A 20,108-nucleotide genomic window follows, 5' to 3' on the forward strand; every position below is an offset into this window, starting at 1 on the left:
AGAAACCGTGGTCTAAAATTTTCAAGAACAGAAGATTCTTCTAAGAAAAGTTAGTCCCACTGCACAATTTTGTCAAGTTTAATAGTAATTAAATTGTCAAAGAAAATCACATCCCAGGCTCCCAGCTTCAGTGGGAGGAGAAGGAATATTCGGGGGGGGGGGGGGGGGGGAAATGCTTTATTTTATTTTTCAGATCTCTCTGGCATCTATGTTCATATAATACTACTGTTTATAGATTCTCGCAATAATTGATAACGAAATAAAAAATTATTTTCAGATGAATATTCACGTTATTACAGCAAGAACACAAAGAGACCAATCACAGTTCCGAATCCGACACAGACTTGGGACTTCTGATGGGTCAGCCAGTCTTGTTCTTGTGGAGTACAGTGTCTGAAAACTCTAGAAAGTTTCACAGCAGGCAGGACCAGTGTTTTTTGGTGTATATTGATTGATTGAAAGATATATTCGACTCGATCGGTGCCGTATCTGATTTGGGAGATCTACATTAAATCGGTTACGTTACATTTCTCTAATTTGATTAAGATAGTAATTCATTGCCATCTGCCTGAAACTGACACTGCAATTCTCATTGAATTACCTGTCGGTTATTTGACCAGCTTGGATTCGGGCATGAGGTCCGCAGAGACATATTCAATTTGTCATGAACCTCACACCGGTAGAAGCTTTATTGCCACTGGTTGTTGTTTTTTTGCATCAAAACTGCGAGTAAATTGTGCCGGAAACAATCTAAACCGTTAAGACGATGTCGCTTTTGGTATCGGTGGCGGGTGGGAGAGTAATGAGGCACAAATATTGGGAACCATGTAATCAAATTATTGAGATTTGCAAAGCCATGTGCACCAAAACATTGCGTCACAAGTGATCAAAATTGGGTTATAGGATATTCGGGGATCTTGTGGGAAGACCTGTATTTTGTTTTCAGAATATGGTATGGTATATCCTGTGAAAGAGTAGTTCTGCGCCTACCAAAGAGCAGCTACCCAGGATTTCTCCCATGAAACCTTCTAACATTTTAGGGACAATGATTGAACTAGACTTCGAATGTAAAAGATTTGTAGATTTGCCGGAGAACAATGGTTAAGTTATCCCAAAAAAAATGAAGATTCGCCGGAGAACAATAGTAAAGTAGTCTCACGATCTTTATGTTGCAGAAACTATGCCCAAATTTGTAGAAAAGCAGTAAAATGTTAAGTGAAGAATATGGAATTTTTATTGATAATCTTAATTCGGAAATACAAAAATCATACAATGTACAAATTTTTGCCTTGACTCAAGTAGGTAAATAATTCTAAGCAACTGAATCTCTCTCAAAACAAGACTTTTCATTCATTCACCTTCAATCTTCTTCATTGCTGTCTTGTTTCGGATAGATCGAACCCACCCACCATCATTGTCTCTCAACTCTCACTAACTCTCTCATCCATCTAGCAAGTCTGTTATCCAAGAAAATGAACCTTGTAGTGGGAATCATCGTTCATCTTTAAAAGTCTACGAATTTGTACATTTCATAATCGACTTTCCAAGATCTCAAGCATTTATCGGTTCATCAATCCCCACCATCGATGAACCAATTACTCTCCTTTGCAGGGGTTTTGCAGCAATCTTAGCTGCATAATTTGACAGTACATGCCACAGCTTGCGCCCAAAATTTCAGCCTTGCTTTTACTTCCTCTGGATGATCCCCTGAAGAACACAAAAAGTAACAGAAGAAGATTAGATAATATGCCTTGTGATATATTTCACACCATTATGATCCTATTTCTAAATATGAGCCCGAAAATTCAGATTGGTTTTATATTGATCCTAATCAAATTCTGAATGAAAATCAACAAAATATCCCATGAACTTTCCGGTGACCGATCTTACCACATTCTTTATGCTTAAACAATTTTGAGTTACAGATCTAATGACTAATTCAACCATTCTACTTCAATTATTACAATTTATTCAGATCTGAAATACTGATTTTTCCTAAAATGTAGTACTCAATTCAAAAAAGAATTGACAAATTCAATTCGGAAATTCATATGCAGCATAGTAAAATCAGATAAATGAAATGAATAATTCAAAATCTGAAATTCTAATGATAACTTACCAGGACTAGAAATCTTCCAATTAGCAACAGGAGCAGAAGTGACAGACGGAGAGGGAGAATAAGATGATTCTGAGCCGTTCATAGAACTAGTTCTAGCTGGAGATCCAGTAACAGAACCACCACCATTTTCATTCCCCTTACTATGTTCATCCATAAATCTCTGACTCATTGAATAACACAATTCCAAAGCAGGTAAAGTATTACAAAGTTCAGGAATCTCTTCATAACTAAAACCAAATCCAAGATCTACACATCCTTTCAACTCATCTAAATCTTCATCTGTTAAACTCATTGTCCTTGACACTAATCCACCACCTTCAGATGAATCCTCTTCATCAATATAACAACCTTCAAGGAACACTTGATTCTTCTTCTTCTTTTTTAATACCCATGGATCAGCAGCAGCAGCAGAAGCGAATTCTGAGTAATTATAGCTGCTGATTTCTTCTGATGATTCATTCTCATATTCTTCACTAGGGTTTTGGTAATTCTCCATTTTTTGCTTATCTCTGAAGTTTTCTTGGTTTCTTTCTTTCTTTGTGTTTCTCTGTGAGGGTTTCTCTCTGTTGAAGTCTGCTTTTAAAGGAGGTGGAGAAAGGCTTTTATGGCTATGTATTATTACCTATGGGTGAGTTATGGTATGTCTGAATGGATGGATGGATGTGGAAGAGGGGTGTGATGACATGGATAACTATTAACCAGCTGTGGAAATTGACAAAATGATGAAGCAATCCACGTGGGAATCGCAATCAGTGGTTGCATTGGGCAATGGGTCTATGGAGTTGGGACCCAATTGTGGGACCTTGAGTTTCGTGCCCACTTGGAATTAATTTTGGTAAGACGAATTTGTCCTTGTAGTGTTATGGTTGTGCCATTGGATGAAAATGGTGATAATTGAGAGTTTTTAACTATTTACTGACATCCTTTTCTTAGGGGTTTTACCAAGCTTGGGAGATTGTTGTGTTACTGCTGGTTAAATGTGTATTTACCATCACGGTGCAACTGGAATTGTCAGATATTATGTGCTTAACCAGTTTAATACTCTGGACTTGAGTCAACAGATCTGTATATTAAATTTGGCCCAACAAAAATTTATCCAGCAAGGAAAATTCAGGTTGTAGTTTTACTTCAGGTTAGCATTATCTTATGTAAATATAGATGTTTAATCTCATTTAGGAGGGTGTATTGACTCATACTTCTGCGACAAGTTTTTCTTCAAATTGTGATTATTAACATGTAATAATTAATTATACAGATTACTATGTAATTATGTCATAAAATGTTTGTTTTTATTAGGCCAACTGTGAATATCTAGTAATCAAGCTATAAATGTGTTTTGTTGTTTATTGGATCAATGAAAAATTAAAATTTGATTGCAAAGAAAAATTAATGCTGCTAATCTCTTTCTTAAACAATTCCTTACCTCGTTCGCGATTTTACCGTTGGTAAAATATGGATCTAATTTGCAGTAACATGTTTGACTAAGAATAACATCATCACGCAATTTGTTATATGACGGAAGGTTGGAATTTGTGGTGCCGTGTCTATAGTTGTTGAAATTTTGCAAAGCAGGTAGCTAGACTTGAGAAAAATCCCTCTTTGCAGACGAGAAAATCATATCAGTTTTGTGAAAAAATAAAAACAGAAAATTGCAAAAAAAAAAAAAATCATGGATAGGGTATTTTGGTCATGTAAGATACGTCACACCGAACAACCAATGAGTGGTTTTTGTTACACAAAACCCCATGATAGTGCAAGTGGGGCACACGATTATTCAATTCCCTTCCCAATCATACACAGCTACGTGTCCTTCTGAACACACAAATTATACACATGGGGCCCACAATTATTTCGCATTGGGAGTCTCATCACGTGCATCATCTCAGTGCTTACTCCTCTTGCCTCTTGGACTGTAGGATGACACGTATTTCCACAACTTCTATATGCGGCCTCGACCAAAACCCAAACCGACAAATTTCCGATATCGGTTTGTATCCGATCATGGCAAAGGTTTCAGTTCTACGGCAACCTGCATGTTTGAATGTCTAGAGAATGTGGTAAGCCCAAACAATAGCTTTTAGCCTTTTATTAAACCAAACGGGAAAACAAGAGACTAAAAGGCAAGTTTTGAGAATTATTAAGAAAAGCCCGCAGAGCATGCTAAGAGAATCTGGTCATCAGTATGCATCCGACATGGTTTGCAAATATTTTCAGATCTCACCAAATTTTCACTTAACTCATGTAGCTAAATCAGAAGATTGTTACGGGGTTATATTCTAAGTTGTCAGTATAATGTAAGTGTTTGGGTGGGTGAAATGGTGATCAGTTGATTTTACTCGAGGGTGAATCTAGTATTGTTGTTCCATCAAAAAAAAAAAAAAAATCAGTGCTGTTGATAGTACATTACATCTAATTAAGGGGTTGGTAATCAGAAGAGAAACATTAATCAACTTTGCATTATAAAATTGCTAATAATGTTACTGTTGGTATAAGTATTGTTCATCTCATATTATATACTAAGATTTGCTGTTGCATTTGATTTTATAATCATGTCTTCTTAATATAAAAATGTGAATTATTGAAGCCTTAATTTGATTTAGTATAAAATGAAAGGCTACTCAGCCGGTCTATGATGATTTATTTAAGAAAAATAACAAAAATATCTAAGTTATTTTAACGAGCTCGGCCGTCTACGATGCTTTATCAACAAGAGGAAAAATTACTTCACAAGCTCTAAAGTTTGAAATGCAATCGAGCCCCGCCAAAGATAAAAGAGAGCGAGTTTTTCTCCAAAAACAAAAAACGGCCAATCTTTCTCTCCTCAAGCTTGACGAGAAAATTTGGCAATTAGTTTGGATTTCAAGCCGTCTTTTTGACAGCATTTCCATCTAACTCATGACTTCCATGTCTATGGCAATGCTTGGTTGTTGAAATTGGTTGGCCTTTAAATTTAGAAATGATTTCCATCAAGGGTTTGTTGGCCTTTTACTACCTAAACCATTGATTATATGGAAATATAATCATCATTTTGAGAAATCTAGTGAATACACCGTGATTATTCTGTCTCATCAATGGCACATATCGGATAAGATCTGATTGAATCGATGATGATAACGATACATCAAACATAGAAATTAACCAGATTGAAATATTATGCATAAAGGGTTGATAAATGTTCACACATAGCAGTGTCGGAGCCAGAATTCGCAGTAAGAAATGGTAAAATAAAATAATGATATAAACAAAGTGCGCCATCTTAATTTTAAAACGGAAAATGGGTCATTTGTCCAAATATTTTTAAAACATGTTCTAATGGACGAGTAAAAATTAATATGAGTGAAATGAACACCAAAAAAATAGCAAGGATGTAACTGGATTTATCCTGGCTTAAACTTAAAAAATAGCGAGGATGAAACTGGATACATCCTGATGTAAATTAAACGTAAGAAAAAGTATTTGAAAATGGGTAGGATGAAACTGTTTACATCCTGACCATTTTTATATTTTTGTCCATTTAAATAGTATCAAAATCTAGATGTTTTTTCACCTATAAACTGATGATTTTAGTCTTTTTAACCAATTTTGTGAATTTTGTGATTTTAAAATTAGGAAGCTTAGGGTATAGGCCCACACTTACCTTTAGTCGGCTTTGTCTACAATGGCTCTGCCCCTGATTCCTGAAAGCACGTCGTCTGTGGATCCACCCCAACCATGGGTTCCCTTGGTAGCGCCCAAAAGGAAGTGTTTAAGGTCATGGACTTCCAACACTGCTTTTAACATGTGACCATATGTGATGATGGATTAAAGAGGAGCGTAATCCATGAACAAGTGTTTGCCACATAAAAATTTCAAATGTTTCCCTCCACATAATGAGAAAAGTCATAATTTGAAAATTTAAATTGAGCAAGTGTGCAATTCTTTAGACCCACTTTTACTTAAACCCTTTCAAAGTGGGTCTATAAAGTTCCCATTACGTGAGAATATTTTTACCTTAAAGCAATTGAGTTTACTTTAGTGGGAATATTTCCTTTTCTATCTTGGTCGATGTACTTTCTACGTGAACCTTTGGCTCATCGGACCATTTGTGCTTCGAGCATTGCTCCAAGTACTCTTTAAGTCCAGGGACGTAATCAGAGGTTAGAAAAGTAAATTTAAGCCGGACTAATAGCTTTGGTCAAGCTTAATACTCCCTCTGCTTCTAGAAATTGAGCTAGCACTTGGTAAAAATTTGTTTTATGCTTGTGGACTAAGCAGGTTAAATAGTCTTCTCACAAACTCGTCTCTGATTAAGGCTTTTAGATGCAAATTTTTGAGCGCTGGCATATGTTTATAGGTAGTTAAGTAGTCTTTTTTTAGATTTTTTTCTATATCCAGAAATCAGAAAATAACTTCTTAAGTTGTATTTAACTTTTAAACCGACATTTAGGTTTTGCATCCGGAAATCAGAAAGCAACTTCTTAAATTGTATTTAAACACGCTATTGTTTTCTTGACTAAACACAAGAGTATAGAATATAATCCCATACCTTTGATAAAATATGGATTTTCCACATCAAGTATGAGTCAGATTATTCTGACTTGGCAACCCCAATTGCTTGGCATAGAATGATACTAAAATTGAGCTCCCATGTTTGTGTAGATGGGGTTGGGGTCAACATTTGATGACTCGTTATGTTCTGATTGCAACCACATAATCTATCCCTCTTTACAAAATTATTATTAGTACTGCTGTTATTGGAAACTTTAATAATTGACAACATTTATTATACTCCAACCCGATAAGCACAAACCGATTAAAAAAGAGTCCAAACACTTGCTTTCTGCTGTAATTTTGAGGCGCCAGCCGAGCCTCTAAAAAGCTCATTTAGCCAGTAGTCTTTTTTGTAACTACTTTACGTATTACTTTTGTATACAAAGGACAAATCATAGTGCCTTAAAAGCATAGAATATAATTATCGTCTCTATTATACCGTTATACTAGTATATTTCTAATGCTTTAGAAACAAAAAAGAACGTATTTTGAATGCAGAGAAAGTGTAATTTACGGCTTTAGCATTTTCGGGATATAGTTGTTGCCTGCCGGCATTATGGTACTAGTCATATGCAGCGTGGCTTACTATTTCTTGGCAAGATCCCAATTTTAGTCGGTTTAGCCGCTGAACCAATTTTAGTTGCCTTGCCACTTCCGGCAGCTTACTTTAGAGTTTCGTGATCCAAAAAAAACAAAAAAACCTAATTAGGGAATTTTAAGCAAGCCTAGCTGTCGAGACTCCAATGGGTCCTCGAACCTTTTAATTACAACCGACCGAGTCCCCACCGAAAATACATTTCATGGATGCATGCATTATATGACATGGATAACCCGGATGTGGACAATGTCAACATATGCATGATACACGGGAGAAGAAGAAGAAGGGGAATGTGGGACCCACGCTGGGACTGAACAAGTGTGAAGAGAGAAGACAATCACGGATCACCTAACCACGTGAGTGGTCGTTAGATTAAAATAGTTTAATTATTTAAAGTGGTGGAAGTAAATAATGAATTTTGTCTCTAAAATCTCATCCACTTTCTCTTAACACGTCGACGGGGAAGGCCAATCATTTGATGTGTTTTCACCTTTTTGTATAATACCGTCTGTATTTAGATTGTTCACACGAATTATTGACATTTTTGGGATATACGTGGTGTCTAATTGGCTGTAGTGCACTAGTGCGTAGTTGGACATTTTTGAGAAATTTGATGGGCCGGACTCCAGGTGTCCAGACCTTTTAGAGGAATTCTATTAGGGCTGAAAACTTTTCGGTTTCAGGGCTTCAAGTGATTCTAATGCCCAAAAAAAATGGATGAAGAAGGACACCCAATGTATATGAAAAGTCAAAATACCCTTATCCAAATAGAATTATTCCCGATTTAACTATTCATTGGAAAAAAAAAACAAATCTATTATATTTTCCTTCTCCTTCTGTTATAAAAAGAAATATATATTATCTTCCATCCTTATTCTCACTCATAAATCACGGTGAAAATGAAGATGATGATTATAAAAAGAAAAAAATAACTAAATCTATTATTCTTCTTCATAAACATAAGAAAACCCACCATTTACTCTTTCTTTTGATTGCCAAAAAAATTCTATTCGATTAAGTTAGAGTTAGAAAAGATAAATTTTTGAAAATGTTTATTATTGGGAGTTCTTAGTTATCCATCTGTAAACCGTATTTTAAGTTTAAGATAATAGGATTTCCTAGCCGTAAAATTAAGGTTATGGTCATGAAAATTAAAATCCACAGCCATAAATATTGTTTACGGTTAAGATTTCTCAGTCGTAAGTGATTCTGGTAATCACACAAAAAAAAGAACAGAGGTTAGGTTTCGGTTAGGATTTTCTAGTCGTAACGCAGGTATACGGTTAAGAAAATTAAGATTCCCACCTGTAGAGTATTGTTTACGGTTAGGATTTCCAAGATGTAAGTGATTCTGATACTCAAAAAAAAATGTTGGGTTTCGGTTAGGATTTCCAACCTTAACTAGTACATTTGGCCAGAAGTTCCCAGCCGAAAAATGTCGATTACGGATGGGATGTGATGTTTTCCTAGCCGTAACTGTAAAAAATAAAATAATATATTTTAATAGATTGGACTCAACAAAAATGTAATAAGGATTAGGTATGAGGTTTTTCTGAATATATTTAAGATATGTTTATCACATTCTTCCAAGGTTTTCAAAAAAGAAAAAAATATCCTCCTTGTCATTGTAAATCAGAATAAAAATAAAAAACATATTTTTTCAAAATATCAATCGAATCATTAAGTTAATGCAATCACTAATTTTTAATTAATGCACTTAATCATTTGTATTAACACTGATCAATGGTGTACCAGCCATTACTAAAATTAGTTGGATAAGGAGTTTTCAAGATTACTATTTCGTACCCCTTTTTTGTCACGTAGTGATCCCCCAAAACCACCCTTTTCGGCCCCAATGATAAAAATCTCTTACAGCAACAAACCAGTAAATTGTGGGGATTTCCGATGCAATGTCTAGAAAGACAGATTTAGACAACAGTGAGGAACACAAGTGCATCCACAACGAGAGATAAAGTGATCTGTATGTTTCTTTTTCTCTCCTTAAATCAGATTTGAACTAGGAATCCATCTGTTGGAGATGGGACTTAACAACTTGACAAAAGGCTTGATTAATTTTTTTGTACAATGGACTTAAACATAATTTTTAAACATATTTTATCATCAATACCAAAAATGGGTCTTGATCTCAGGCCCGGAAAAGAATAAATCGTTATTCTCATGGAAAAAGAAAAATTATTGGACATTGCTAAATAAGAGAAAAAAGACATAAATACTCGTAACATATTTTACGCCATGGAAGAGAAATTTTACTCTCGTTTGGTAAAGTGGGTGCATCTAGCATATACAACCACTAAGGGGGAAAAAAATCAAATAACTTGTGTATCAAATAATGACTTTGCTCGATTTATTCGGGTTTCCGTGGGTTGTGTTATTACCTATTAATTTAAATTCAAATTCAAATTAAATTATTATTTGTTTTAATTAGTTAAATTTCACTTATTTCCTGTAAATCTTACCTCCTATTATCCTTATTTTTATTTTTTTAGAATCAATCTTACATATTGTCATTCAACCTCACATAATTTCTCTCTGATTTCATTACGTTCTCTAATTAGCCACCAATTTAACCGAATGTTCACCAACTTTCGTAAGTTTGATATGTTATCTATGAATTTTGTAAATATCACTCGACCTCACTCAATTTCTCTTGGATTCGATTCGTTTATATGGTCATCCATCAATTTAAACCTAATGTTCGTTGACCTCATTTACATATTATCCACCAATCGTTGTACATGTCATTTCCTTATGCATTTGCAACACAAGGAGGCCATAACATAAATGTGGCATGCACTTAGAAAAAATTTGACCACCAGAAGAAATGTTAAAGTTATTGGTTGAGCTATCAGGAAAAATGTTGGAAAAGTGTTTATTTATTAACATAACATGCCAAAAAAATTGTATCACCCAACCAAATTAGGATTGCATGTAAATTTATGTCACACAAGAAACTCAAGACCTAATTCAGAAAAGAAAACTAAGCATTAGGATTCGTATATTTTCAGTTTTATTCGAATTTATTCAAATTCAATCGATTTTAAATTTCCAATTATTTTTCGATTTGTTACAATTAGATTATCAAATTCTTATTTTAATCTTTCAGTTTTGACACAATTGTCTCGATTCAAAATGATTACATTTTCAATTTCTTGAAATTTACTCGAATTCGCTCAACTTAGAGGTAGTGTTTTAGATAACCCTTCAATTTGAATTTTTTGTCGTCCCATTAATGTAAAGCAGTCGTATAGAAATTTGGACGACGATTGAAATGAGGAATCTTTTGGTGATGAAAATTTGTATCCCTTTCGTAAGAAAACTATTTTTTCATCGACTTTAGTTACTTTTGCTTGTTATCCGTTAATCTTATCCGATACCAGTTTACTTCGCGCGGATAACAAGCAATTACCTAAATTTCAATAAATCTTACCCAAGGAGGCCACAAAAGAAAGTTTCCGTCGGAAAAACTTGGATCACCAAGCGAAAAGAGACTCGCCACCTAGTCCGATCCGTATGATACATTTTGCGTCCAATAGAAAACTAAAGTGTGGCTCGCTACCTAGTCCAATCCGCATGACACATTTTCGGCCAATAAGAAACTGGACTGTTTCATCGAATGAACAGATTTTCAAATACAAAAACGCACACGGATCAGTTCCTTATCCAACGGTGGTGATTATTTTCCGCCAAAAACATTTTTTGGTGAAAAGTTACGCGGGAATTTTGGGCGCGTTAGTTTAAATCTGCCGCCAAAAATAATTTTGGTTGGAATCTAAATTCTGATAAAAACTTTAAAAATTATAACCTCAATTCAAACCCCTCAAACTCTCTCCACTTTCTTCAAGAAATTACATCTTTCTCGGTCTCACTCGTCAAAAAAAAAAAAGATTCTATTTCTTCCCTAACCCCTTTCTTACAATTAAAGAACAATCGATGATTTTCTTCAAAGTGAATTTTTATTTTATTGTTATTAGGGTCTAGATTTTAGAATTGAGTGATGGTGTAACAGGGGAAATCCGAGATATTTGAAGTGGATTTTGTAAATATAGGTAAACCTTTGTTCTTGTGAAGGGTTTTTTATGTCTGGGTGTTGCTAAATTTTGGTTACTGAAGAAAAAAATGTCTGATTTCCACTCCAGGGAGAAGAAGCAAAACATTGAGAGAGTTTGATGGAGAAAGGTATCAGAAATTTGCATATCTCTGTTTATTTACCGACAGTTAAGTTTGCTACGTTCCACATCTCTATTTATTTACATATGCTTATAATCTGTTTGACAAAATTATGCTTAGAATTTTCTCTCAGTTTTGGTTAGTTTATTCTTGACGAACTTGATTTGTGTTTTCAGATGGAGATTGGATCTTTAATGAGATTGTTTGAAAGGGAATTAGAAGATGAATTGGAGAATTTTGGTCACCACTACTGAAAACGTTAATACATCACAGTGTATGACTGTGTGTATTGGTGCAGTGACTTCTTAGTGCTATTGTTTGTCAGTAAATACATAAGTTCGCATAATGTGATCTCAAGCACTCTGTTCTTAACATAGATTTACAGTTAAAGGTGAGTTTCATAGTCTATTCATGTTCAAAGAAATCTGTTTTCGTAAATGTGTGTATAGGTATCTTTTGTTGTTTTCTATCAGCTAAATTAAGATGTAAATGAGTTTTAAACTCAGGTGGTCAAGCCGTGTGAATTAGTATGCTAGGGAGGCATTTAGTTAATGGATTTTGATATATTTATGCTAGTTTTGATTCTAAGTAGCTTCTTTAAGGTTTTGTACGGTTAGTACATGAAACTTTCTAAGTTTTTAGATTCTGGGTTCTCTAAAGTTTTGATTTTTAATCGGGTTTATTGAAATTAAATTCATATCTATACTTATGCAGAGTATTTTGTAAGATTGATAAATTTGGTTGATTCTTAGGTTCAATTACTATAAATTTGGGGCTTATTTTGTATCTATGGAAGCATTATTTTCTTGATTCACCTGTGTTTGAGAATGGAAAACAATTGCCGGCAGTGGAGAAGGTAAGGATAAGGCAGTTATTGATTTAGTTATTCTGCATAACTTCAGGTATTCTTAGGCTTGATATAATTGCCAGCAATTGAGAAGGTAAGGATAAGGCAAAACTTGGGTTTTACTTTTGAAATTGTTGAATCTGACTATCTGACTGTTAAAAGTTTCAGATTCTGACTTGAGAGATGTGGGTTGTGGATTTGTAAAAGAAAAATGTTAATTAAGTCGATTCATGTTCAATTTTTTCCCATTTGCGTGTCCAAACATTTTATCATGTGAATCAAAGCATTAATTTGAATGAGTTTTCATGTTCCATCATATAAATTTTGTAAGATTGCTGCATTAAGACTAAGATTGCAAATGCCTACTTCAAAAACAAACTCTCGGTTGACAAACTGCAAAGATGAGCAACTAACTTGCTGAGGACAAAATAAAAGCAAGTATCCCAAAGCAAAAGATTCAAAAGAAGCTACCACAGGAGGATGGTTTCTATACAATAGAGTCACTCCTTGTAATCGACTAGTTAGCTGCAAATATTTACTAAGATTGCATAGCTTCAGCATGATAACTCTCTAGTTCAGCATCAAGCTCGCTAGAAGACTTAACAGTTGGTTTAGTCTTTCCACGACCGCCACCTCGGCCACGGCCGGCACCACCACCACGGCTTTTATCTCCACCACGACCACGTTGAGCACCACCACCACCACGGTTGTTCCTACAAGCAGAAAATGCAAAAAAAAACAGGCAATTGTCACCAATGCAGCATTACTTGAAATAAAATAATACAATCAAAAGTTACAAATCAGAAGAAAAAAAACAAACATTTATTGGCATTTGGAAGGGTCCTAATCTTGGAAGGGTTCTAATCTTCACAATAATAATTGTGATGAGATTATGGGAAAGGCTCGGTGACTGCGCCCAAAAACCTTAGAACTAAAGACAATACGTTTGGGACTAGTTAGCAAAACTTAAAGGAGCCTGTATTGACACCATACCTTGTACTACCTCCACGATTTGATAAACCAGAGCCTCCTCCTCGACCCATGCCCGGCCTGCAAAATTTTCAAAAATGCTGAAACATCGTTACAACATGAAAGTTTCCTCAGACATGATCAAGACACAAAATAACTCCAGAAAAACATCTTAACCGAAAGTAAACTTGACGACCAAGTATGAACCACAAATTATAAAGCTAATGGTATGTCTTGGAGGACTCAACATAACTAATATCCTATTCTCGGTTGAATAGGTGGTAGGTGGAAGTTTGGAAGTTAGTCGCTGAGAGAAGTTTAACCAACCCATTTGTTTTTGGTTGTTACTAGATGGTGCCTCAAAGTAAATAGCTATATATAAGAGCACATTTTTGGTCGTTATGAATTACTTGCAAAAGAGATCGAGCGAGCAAACATATCAGGTGGTGGAGCAAAGATATCCGGTGGTGGCTTAAATTTAATGGCCATAAATTTATAGCAAGCCAACTGGGTTCTTGCTAGGATTTTGGTCGCTTAAGCTAGGTTTTCTTGTAGTGATCGGAGAAACATCCTCCACCAAAGGTATGGCATGCTTGTAAATATATAGTAAACTTTGTCCAGTTTCTTAAAAAAACACTGGCCTCTTAGCACTTCCCTGCAAGAACAGAAAATTAAAGTGAGCTTTTATTCTTATGTTCGCAAGAGCTAAGGTTTCAAGTAGAGAACTACAAGCATGTGGAAAGAAGCTTCAGTCATTCATTCATTTCGATAACAAGAAATTGACCAAGTCATTCCTCTCAAGAATCAAGAATGGGAAATAATCCTCAATTTGACCTACCAAACATATGATCTAATTCATGGACTCAGCATAAGCTGATGTTGTTAAAGAAATTCAAAAAGTCGCAAAATTCAACCAAAAAGAAATTCATCAGAGGGAGACCCAATGGACAGATTTAAGCCCATAATAGACTACAAAAGACATTAAAGTTTTTTCTTGAATTGTTTTTTTAACAAAGTTTTCACCTGTTTCACCTTGTGACCAATTAATTGAGCCTTATAATAAGATACCTACAAATTTCAATTTTCCTTTGAACCTTAAGATCAATCAAACCATACAATTGCAATATGTAATGGAAAAAATATTCATAAGAAAGAATTCATTAAACTTACACAGCCAGTGCCTTCAGCTCCATCCAAGCTCCCTTAGGCTTAACCAATCAAGAATTCCCTGCTCTGGTTCAGTGAGCTTCTCTTTATTCTCGAAAGCGCCTTCCATGAATTAATCCACCAGCTGCTTACAACTCTTATGGAACTGCGAAAGAATAAACATCATAAATAAGATAATGTGGCATCACCCGTATAATAAGAAACTTCAAAATACCAGCTTTCTCGAGTTCAGCCAAAGTCATATGAGTAAAACTTGGTGTTTCTCGATCAAAAGGTAAGGAATACTCTTGCCATCATGCTGCAAAAAAAAGAAAGAAAGAGGAACAAATAATCAAACATCTAAAAAAACTCATATTCACTCACTCACCACCAGATGTGACACACTTAACAACAATTGAACTTTGGAGCATAATTGAAATTTCATAGTGATTAATGCCAAGTACTCACCACCGACACCACTCCCTCACTCAAACACTCACAACCAGCAGTCACTCACTTACCACCAGCAGTCACGCACACACTTAGCTGAACCAAATACCTCTTTGACTTGATAGTCTAAACTGAGCCACCAATTGAGAGAGAACAAAGAGAGAAAACAAGCATTTTCTTAATCTCTTTTCTTAGACAGTTAAAAACCTTGGATGTAAAGTAGCAGCAACCATCTAGAATTAGTGAAGTCCACAAACTGAAAATTTGTACCTCAACACCTATCAAAAGCAAAATAAATAAATTGAATTTACATAAAGCATAAACAAATATCCTATGTAATTACTTGTACATCGGTCTAGTTGCCACAAATTAAGTAAGAAAAGGATTGTTGTTCTTCCATATGTTGCCTGAAATGTGTTTGCTGCATTACAGAAAGTTGATTACATGGTTCGATCAACTTCATCAAGACGAGTAGCAAAACATTGGGTATTCTAGAAAACTCTAGTTATTCCCTTCAGGGATTTTTTCAATTTAACATTATCAAGCAATGTGGCATCCTTCAGGGATGAGGATGCCATATTGTAGTATTGCAGTACTGAGTAAGTAAACTCTAGTTATTCCAGTCTATTTGCTCAAATCACTAATTGGGTATTCCAGAAAAACTACAAAATTAAGATATTTTCAGTATTCTTTTACATACAAAAATCACAGCATTCCACCAACACTATCAATTCAACAATGCAGATCTCCGTTACCACATTCCCTAATCAAATTAACAAAGAAAATGAGACAATCTCCCTACACCATCATCAAATCGACACAAAGACAGAAATGTGTATGCGAAAAACATGCACATACACGAAAAGAAAGGTTTTCACAAACTGAAATTGAAAAAGTTGAAAACAACTTTAACCAATAAATTCCACAATATCCACAACAATCATCTATTATTTCTTTCAATAGAAAATTGGGTTTTATATAATGATTGAAAAATAATTGGGTTACAATCATTTCTTTCAAACTTTCAATCATCTCTTATTAATCGATGAATCCAAAAATAATGATTGAAAACCCTAGATAGAAAATTTACCTGATTTTAATTGCTATCGATCTGAACATGCCGGTCTTATTTTTCAATTTCTAAGCAGTATCAAACATTGTTAACGAACACCCATGGAAGTTCTCTGACTTCAGGCGACGAAGGAGTAAGAGAGATAGAGTTACAGACGGAGGAGGAAGAGGAAGACTTAATACCGTGAAAAATAATGTGCATGCGATGTAGGCACATTGTGGCATTAGAGTAAATATACTCTACAATTTGACCAATTTGTTAACGAAATTACTGTACCAAACATTTTTGGTAATTTGGAATATTTTTGGTAATTCCTAAATAAAAAGAGACACCTACGGAAATTTCCTCCCTTATACAGTCCGTTGATGGCGCCGGTATTCATACGTCGGTAAGCTAATCATAATCTTGTTTGCTTCATAATATCGATCATCACGTGAACTAAGTTGGATTTAATACTAATTAACTCCAAATTACCATGTTAGATTGCCAAAGTAGGAGTGTTGAATCACCATCCCAAAAATTTAAATATCATCCCAAAATGTAATTACTTAAACCAGTAACATTATCCATTTAATTAAGGTTAACTAAATTCTAATCAATCTCAACTTGTTTCTTTCCGTTCAAAAGTTAAATTGGGGAATGAAATCTAGCATCCAACTTGGTATTAAAAAACAATGATTCTACTATTACTAGGTATATTCCTAGAGCAAAATCCTGGAAGTGAATCTAATGGCAGTTAGGGAAGCCATCCCTGTCAATCTCCATCGCTTCTCCATCTGATGGTAATGGACTCATGTTACTTAAAACTGCTTGACTAGCTTTGATGCAGATTGAGAGGGTTACACGTACTGATCTTCTTCCTTCGATTAAGTTAGGTGGCTAGTGGCTACATGTCAAGTTTTACTCTCGTGTTTTTCTAGTGGATTAAGAAAAGACATATTCCTTGTAAATGTACCCTTACGCTGTTATGGCTGCAAATTCATCCAAGACTTTCTCTTAAAAAAAGATGGTCTCAGAAGTGAAAATTTTATAACCATAAATAAACTTAAAAACCTAGTTGACACACGGGGGCGCAGCTGCCTCCGAATGTGCTTGTAGTAAGATGAACGCGCGTGTCCTTGTTTTATGAGTTTGTTTTGCAATTTGTTTAATCATGCATGGTTTGTTCTCTGCTAAAGCTGTGTTTTCTAAGTTACAAATCTGTTAACTTTCTCAATATGGCAAACTCTCTAGTTTGGGTTTTATCTAACTATGCAAGTTTGTTTGTGTTTCTTATACAGATTGGAGCAACTCCTGGAGTTTTTTCTGGACAAGACTTACCCCAACTACAAGAACGACTACAGAAAATAAAGAACCGGATACAACTTATTAACGAGAAATTTCCAATAGTTCGCCTTGGTTTACCACCAACTCCAGAAAATCACTTTCACTTGCATCACTTGTATACAACACACTGTCAGGTGTATGAACATCTGGAGAGGGCATGCAGGCAACATGTAGAACTAGAACGACAGATACAACGTCTAAAAACAGAACAACAAGAACGGTTGCTGCGGCAAGGACTTGAAGATTTGAGGATCAACCCGTAGCAGGATGATATTATTGTTATGATTGATGACCTCCCTACTCCTTCCCCTATGAATGAGGCTAAAGGTGTATGGTTGTGGCTGTCCTTAGATGTCTTATGTTCTACAATAAACTTAATGTTTCTCTCTTAAATCATGCTACATTGTCCTTTTTTTTTTCAAGCTTCCTTTTGTTGTTAATTAGTTCTGAATTCGGTTTAAAGGTCTGAATTTTGTACCTGTTCTTGTCGTACAAGTTAAATTCATTCAGCCAGTAATGCTGCAAAACTTGACTTCAATAGTGCATATATTCAACTAAAACACGATTAGTTGATGGTAAGTATTAACCGGAGTTATTAATATCCGCGCCCATGAGTTTTCACCTTGATTGGTGTAAAGTGCAACATGAACAGTGGGGTCTCCCTTGAGAAGCTCTAGCTAGAAGACGGAAAGCCGGAAGTTATTTCTAGAAGTAGAATAATTAATTTACTTTAAAGTAAAGTAAAAATTGCTTCCGACTTTTGGGATAAACTTTTTACTTGTGGGAAAGCAGATACACTTCTGCTTCTCGTATACTAGGCTGACCAAGATACTGTTTTTTTTCTTTTTTCTAGGCTTACACACAGGATATGTTCTTCAATTGCTGTGTTAGTGATTGTTTCTTGGTTTTGCACCTTGCCTTCAGTGTTTCAACGTTTCCCTCTTTATTTTTCTCTCATCGAAGCTGCAATGAATTTTTTTTTTTTTTTTTTTTTGCAGTCTGTAAATTGGAGCTGCATCTTTAGAAGGGTTATAGGTAGTTTATACAGTTGTAGTTATAACCCTTGGGTGGCTGCTGTCCAAACATAGGGTAAGGTTTCTGTTTCTTACTAGAATCAATATAGAATTATGATAATGGAATCTAAAACTACTGGGAGAATGGAAAATAAAAATGAGTAATGGAAACTTGGTTTATTTACTTCCTAGAATCCCATGATAGACGGTCCTTACTCCTTAGGGAAATTGAAAAAAAATAAATAAAAAAAAATCTACCTGCAAACTCTTTTACCTTTTCTTTCTCTTCCTCGCATGAAATAACTTTCTTTTTTGTCGTGCGATGCTTATTTCCTAAGCGGTGCAGTACTGGAATTAATTAAGTGATGTTAGGCTCTCAAAGTAAGTCTCTATTTTAGGACAATGGAGCGAGTTATATTGAATTCTAACACGCCTAGATGTTCCATGTTTTGGGTCATATATAAGTATTGAAATATAAACCCTATCTCCTGCACCACCCATAAACAAAACCTTATCGTCCACAAAATCGATTGATTCCATCTGAGAGAGCATTATAGTAGACCTCTGTATAGAATCTCTTGTAAATGTAGAAAGCTTAGTCCAAGATTGCATAACTCCATACTCTTTCATGACCCATAACTCAATATTCTTGATACTCCTAAAGTAGGTATTAGGTATATTGTAGCCGCTGAGTATACAAAGACAACCATCCAAACTACCCACCAAAAATTCATCGGAAGGTGACCCTGCAGTGGAGTCTGCCTTCCTATTTTGAAAAAGTGATTTACGGAGTTGTTGGGTAACTGGAACTTCACTGCAGACATCGTTTTCCAAATTAAAAGAAAGTATAACCTTGGAGTCAGTTCTGGTTCCCTGTCCATCTACCGGAGTGCCAACCCAGTGAAGATATCCATTAACAAGCGCAGGCTTAGTCCTATAGGGTCGAGGCAGGCAAACATCATAAGGAATAATATTTGGTAATTCTTTCCATGAATTTGATCTCAACGTGTATACATTGACTTTACAACCATGACAAATCGGATAATCATAAAAGACATCAATTCTTATAATCTTGAAATCATCAATTATACTTTTATAACCAAGTCCAAGCCCGTTATTCTGGCTTTTCCCGTACCGCCAGAAACTATCTGTTACCACCGGTTCTGATAATTTCTTTGATTCCTTGGTAGATGGATTCCAAAGAACAAGATCCTCACCAGCATGACGGCGCATGTCAAAGATATGACTTTCTACCTTCATTAAGATCAAACCATCGCAGGAACCATATATACTAAGGGTTGTATCTTTATCGATATTATCCTCTTGTGATGAGAATGGATAATCTATTCCAACTGGCTTATCAGTACTCTCACAGAACGTAGATAATGAGTGTAATGATGTTCTTAAAAAACCTTGACCGCTCCAGTAGTTTTTTTTGTGATAATGGATGTAGACCTCCCCTGTTCGATAGCATGCTTATGATGATTTGTAGAAAAACAAGGATCCCTGAATAACTCGTACCAGTTTTTGCATACACACCTGAACCTTAAGATTGATTTCACGGGCAACAATAAGAGAATATCATAAACGATTTCGTCTGCCAGGATCGACATCAGTCGGCTGAATTGCTTCTTCTGTTTTCGATTTCCTTAAAATTTGCGCAGAGATATATGTTGACGAGAGCCTAGGGTTTCATTATTGTTTGGGTAACAATAAGGTCAGAATAGCTACGACCAACGGCACGTTAAAGACTGGTTGACCCCAGCTTGGCATCCAACCACGGTCATATGTAGGCTAGACAAAAGCTTGGCTACTCCATTGGAAACGTAGAGATCTTTTTGCTACTCCTG

At 35.3% G+C, this 20,108-nt stretch overlaps 3 protein-coding genes and 1 long non-coding RNA gene across 15 annotated transcripts; 1 reads left to right on the forward strand and 3 right to left on the reverse strand.

Moving 5' to 3' along the window:
• Positions 1-1,209: 1,209 nt before the first annotated feature.
• Positions 1,210-2,685, reverse strand: LOC113284096. The gene is made up of 2 exons (XM_026533498.1): positions 2,120-2,685; positions 1,210-1,707 (listed from the first exon to the last, which is right to left on the reverse strand). The coding sequence occupies exons 1-2, from the start codon at positions 2,613-2,615 to the stop codon at positions 1,628-1,630; spliced, it is 576 nt and encodes a 191-aa protein (XP_026389283.1). The 5' UTR covers positions 2,616-2,685; the 3' UTR covers positions 1,210-1,627.
• An 8,418-nt stretch (positions 2,686-11,103) lies between these two features.
• On the forward strand, positions 11,104-12,540 carry LOC113284098. 2 transcript variants are annotated; one of them, XR_003327921.1, is made up of 3 exons: positions 11,104-11,314; positions 11,405-11,482; positions 11,612-12,540. It is a non-coding gene; the product is annotated as an uncharacterized LOC113284098 (long non-coding RNA). The 2 variants fall into 2 exon arrangements; XR_003327922.1 differs by having other exon boundaries at positions 11,405-11,444.
• Positions 12,541-12,648: 108 nt separating this feature from the next.
• LOC113284097 (THO complex subunit 4C-like) lies at positions 12,649-16,078 on the reverse strand. 11 transcript variants are annotated; one of them, XM_026533500.1, is made up of 6 exons: positions 15,938-16,078; positions 14,866-15,125; positions 14,633-14,716; positions 14,422-14,563; positions 13,276-13,332; positions 12,649-12,995 (listed from the first exon to the last, which is right to left on the reverse strand). In XM_026533500.1, exons 4-6 carry the CDS (start codon positions 14,442-14,444, stop codon positions 12,821-12,823), a joined length of 255 nt encoding a protein of 84 aa, XP_026389285.1. In that variant the 5' UTR covers positions 14,445-14,563; positions 14,633-14,716; positions 14,866-15,125; positions 15,938-16,078; the 3' UTR covers positions 12,649-12,820. The 11 variants fall into 11 exon arrangements, 4 of the variants coding, with proteins under 4 accessions (XP_026389285.1, XP_026389284.1, XP_026389286.1 ...); XR_003327916.1 differs by having other exon boundaries at positions 12,685-12,995; positions 13,276-13,906; positions 14,422-14,716; positions 14,866-14,978; positions 15,118-15,125; XR_003327914.1 differs by adding an exon at positions 13,662-13,906 and having other exon boundaries at positions 12,685-12,995; positions 14,422-14,716.
• A 2,534-nt stretch (positions 16,079-18,612) lies between these two features.
• Positions 18,613-19,518, reverse strand: LOC113280414 (F-box protein CPR1-like). Its single transcript, XM_026529041.1, has one exon. It carries the CDS (start codon positions 19,516-19,518, stop codon positions 18,613-18,615), a length of 906 nt encoding a protein of 301 aa, XP_026384826.1.
• Between the last annotated feature and the right edge of the window lie 590 nt (positions 19,519-20,108).

Source organism: Papaver somniferum, chromosome 5, assembly GCF_003573695.1.
Source record: "Papaver somniferum cultivar HN1 chromosome 5, ASM357369v1, whole genome shotgun sequence".
Taxonomy (NCBI): Eukaryota; Viridiplantae; Streptophyta; class Magnoliopsida; order Ranunculales; family Papaveraceae; genus Papaver; species Papaver somniferum.

Excerpts from the sequence above, each read along its gene's own strand:
- LOC113284097 (XM_026533501.1), bottom strand. The coding sequence starts at position 14,444 with ATGGAGCTGAAGGCACTGGCTGT. Across the intron at positions 13,333-14,421 it reads GAGCTGAAGGCACTGGCTGT|GCCGGGCATGGGTCGAGGAG; the intron begins GTAAGTTTAATG and ends AAAATTTTGCAG. Across the intron at positions 12,996-13,275 it reads AATCGTGGAGGTAGTACAAG|GAACAACCGTGGTGGTGGTG; the intron begins GTATGGTGTCAA and ends TTCTGCTTGTAG.
- LOC113280414 (XM_026529041.1), bottom strand. The coding sequence starts at position 19,518 with ATGAAGGTAGAAAGTCATATCTTTGACATGCGCCGTCATGCTGGTGAG.
- LOC113284096 (XM_026533498.1), bottom strand. The coding sequence starts at position 2,615 with ATGGAGAATTACCAAAACCCTAGTGAAGAATATGAGAATGAATCATCA. Across the intron at positions 1,708-2,119 it reads TTGGAAGATTTCTAGTCCTG|GGGATCATCCAGAGGAAGTA; the intron begins GTAAGTTATCAT and ends TGTGTTCTTCAG.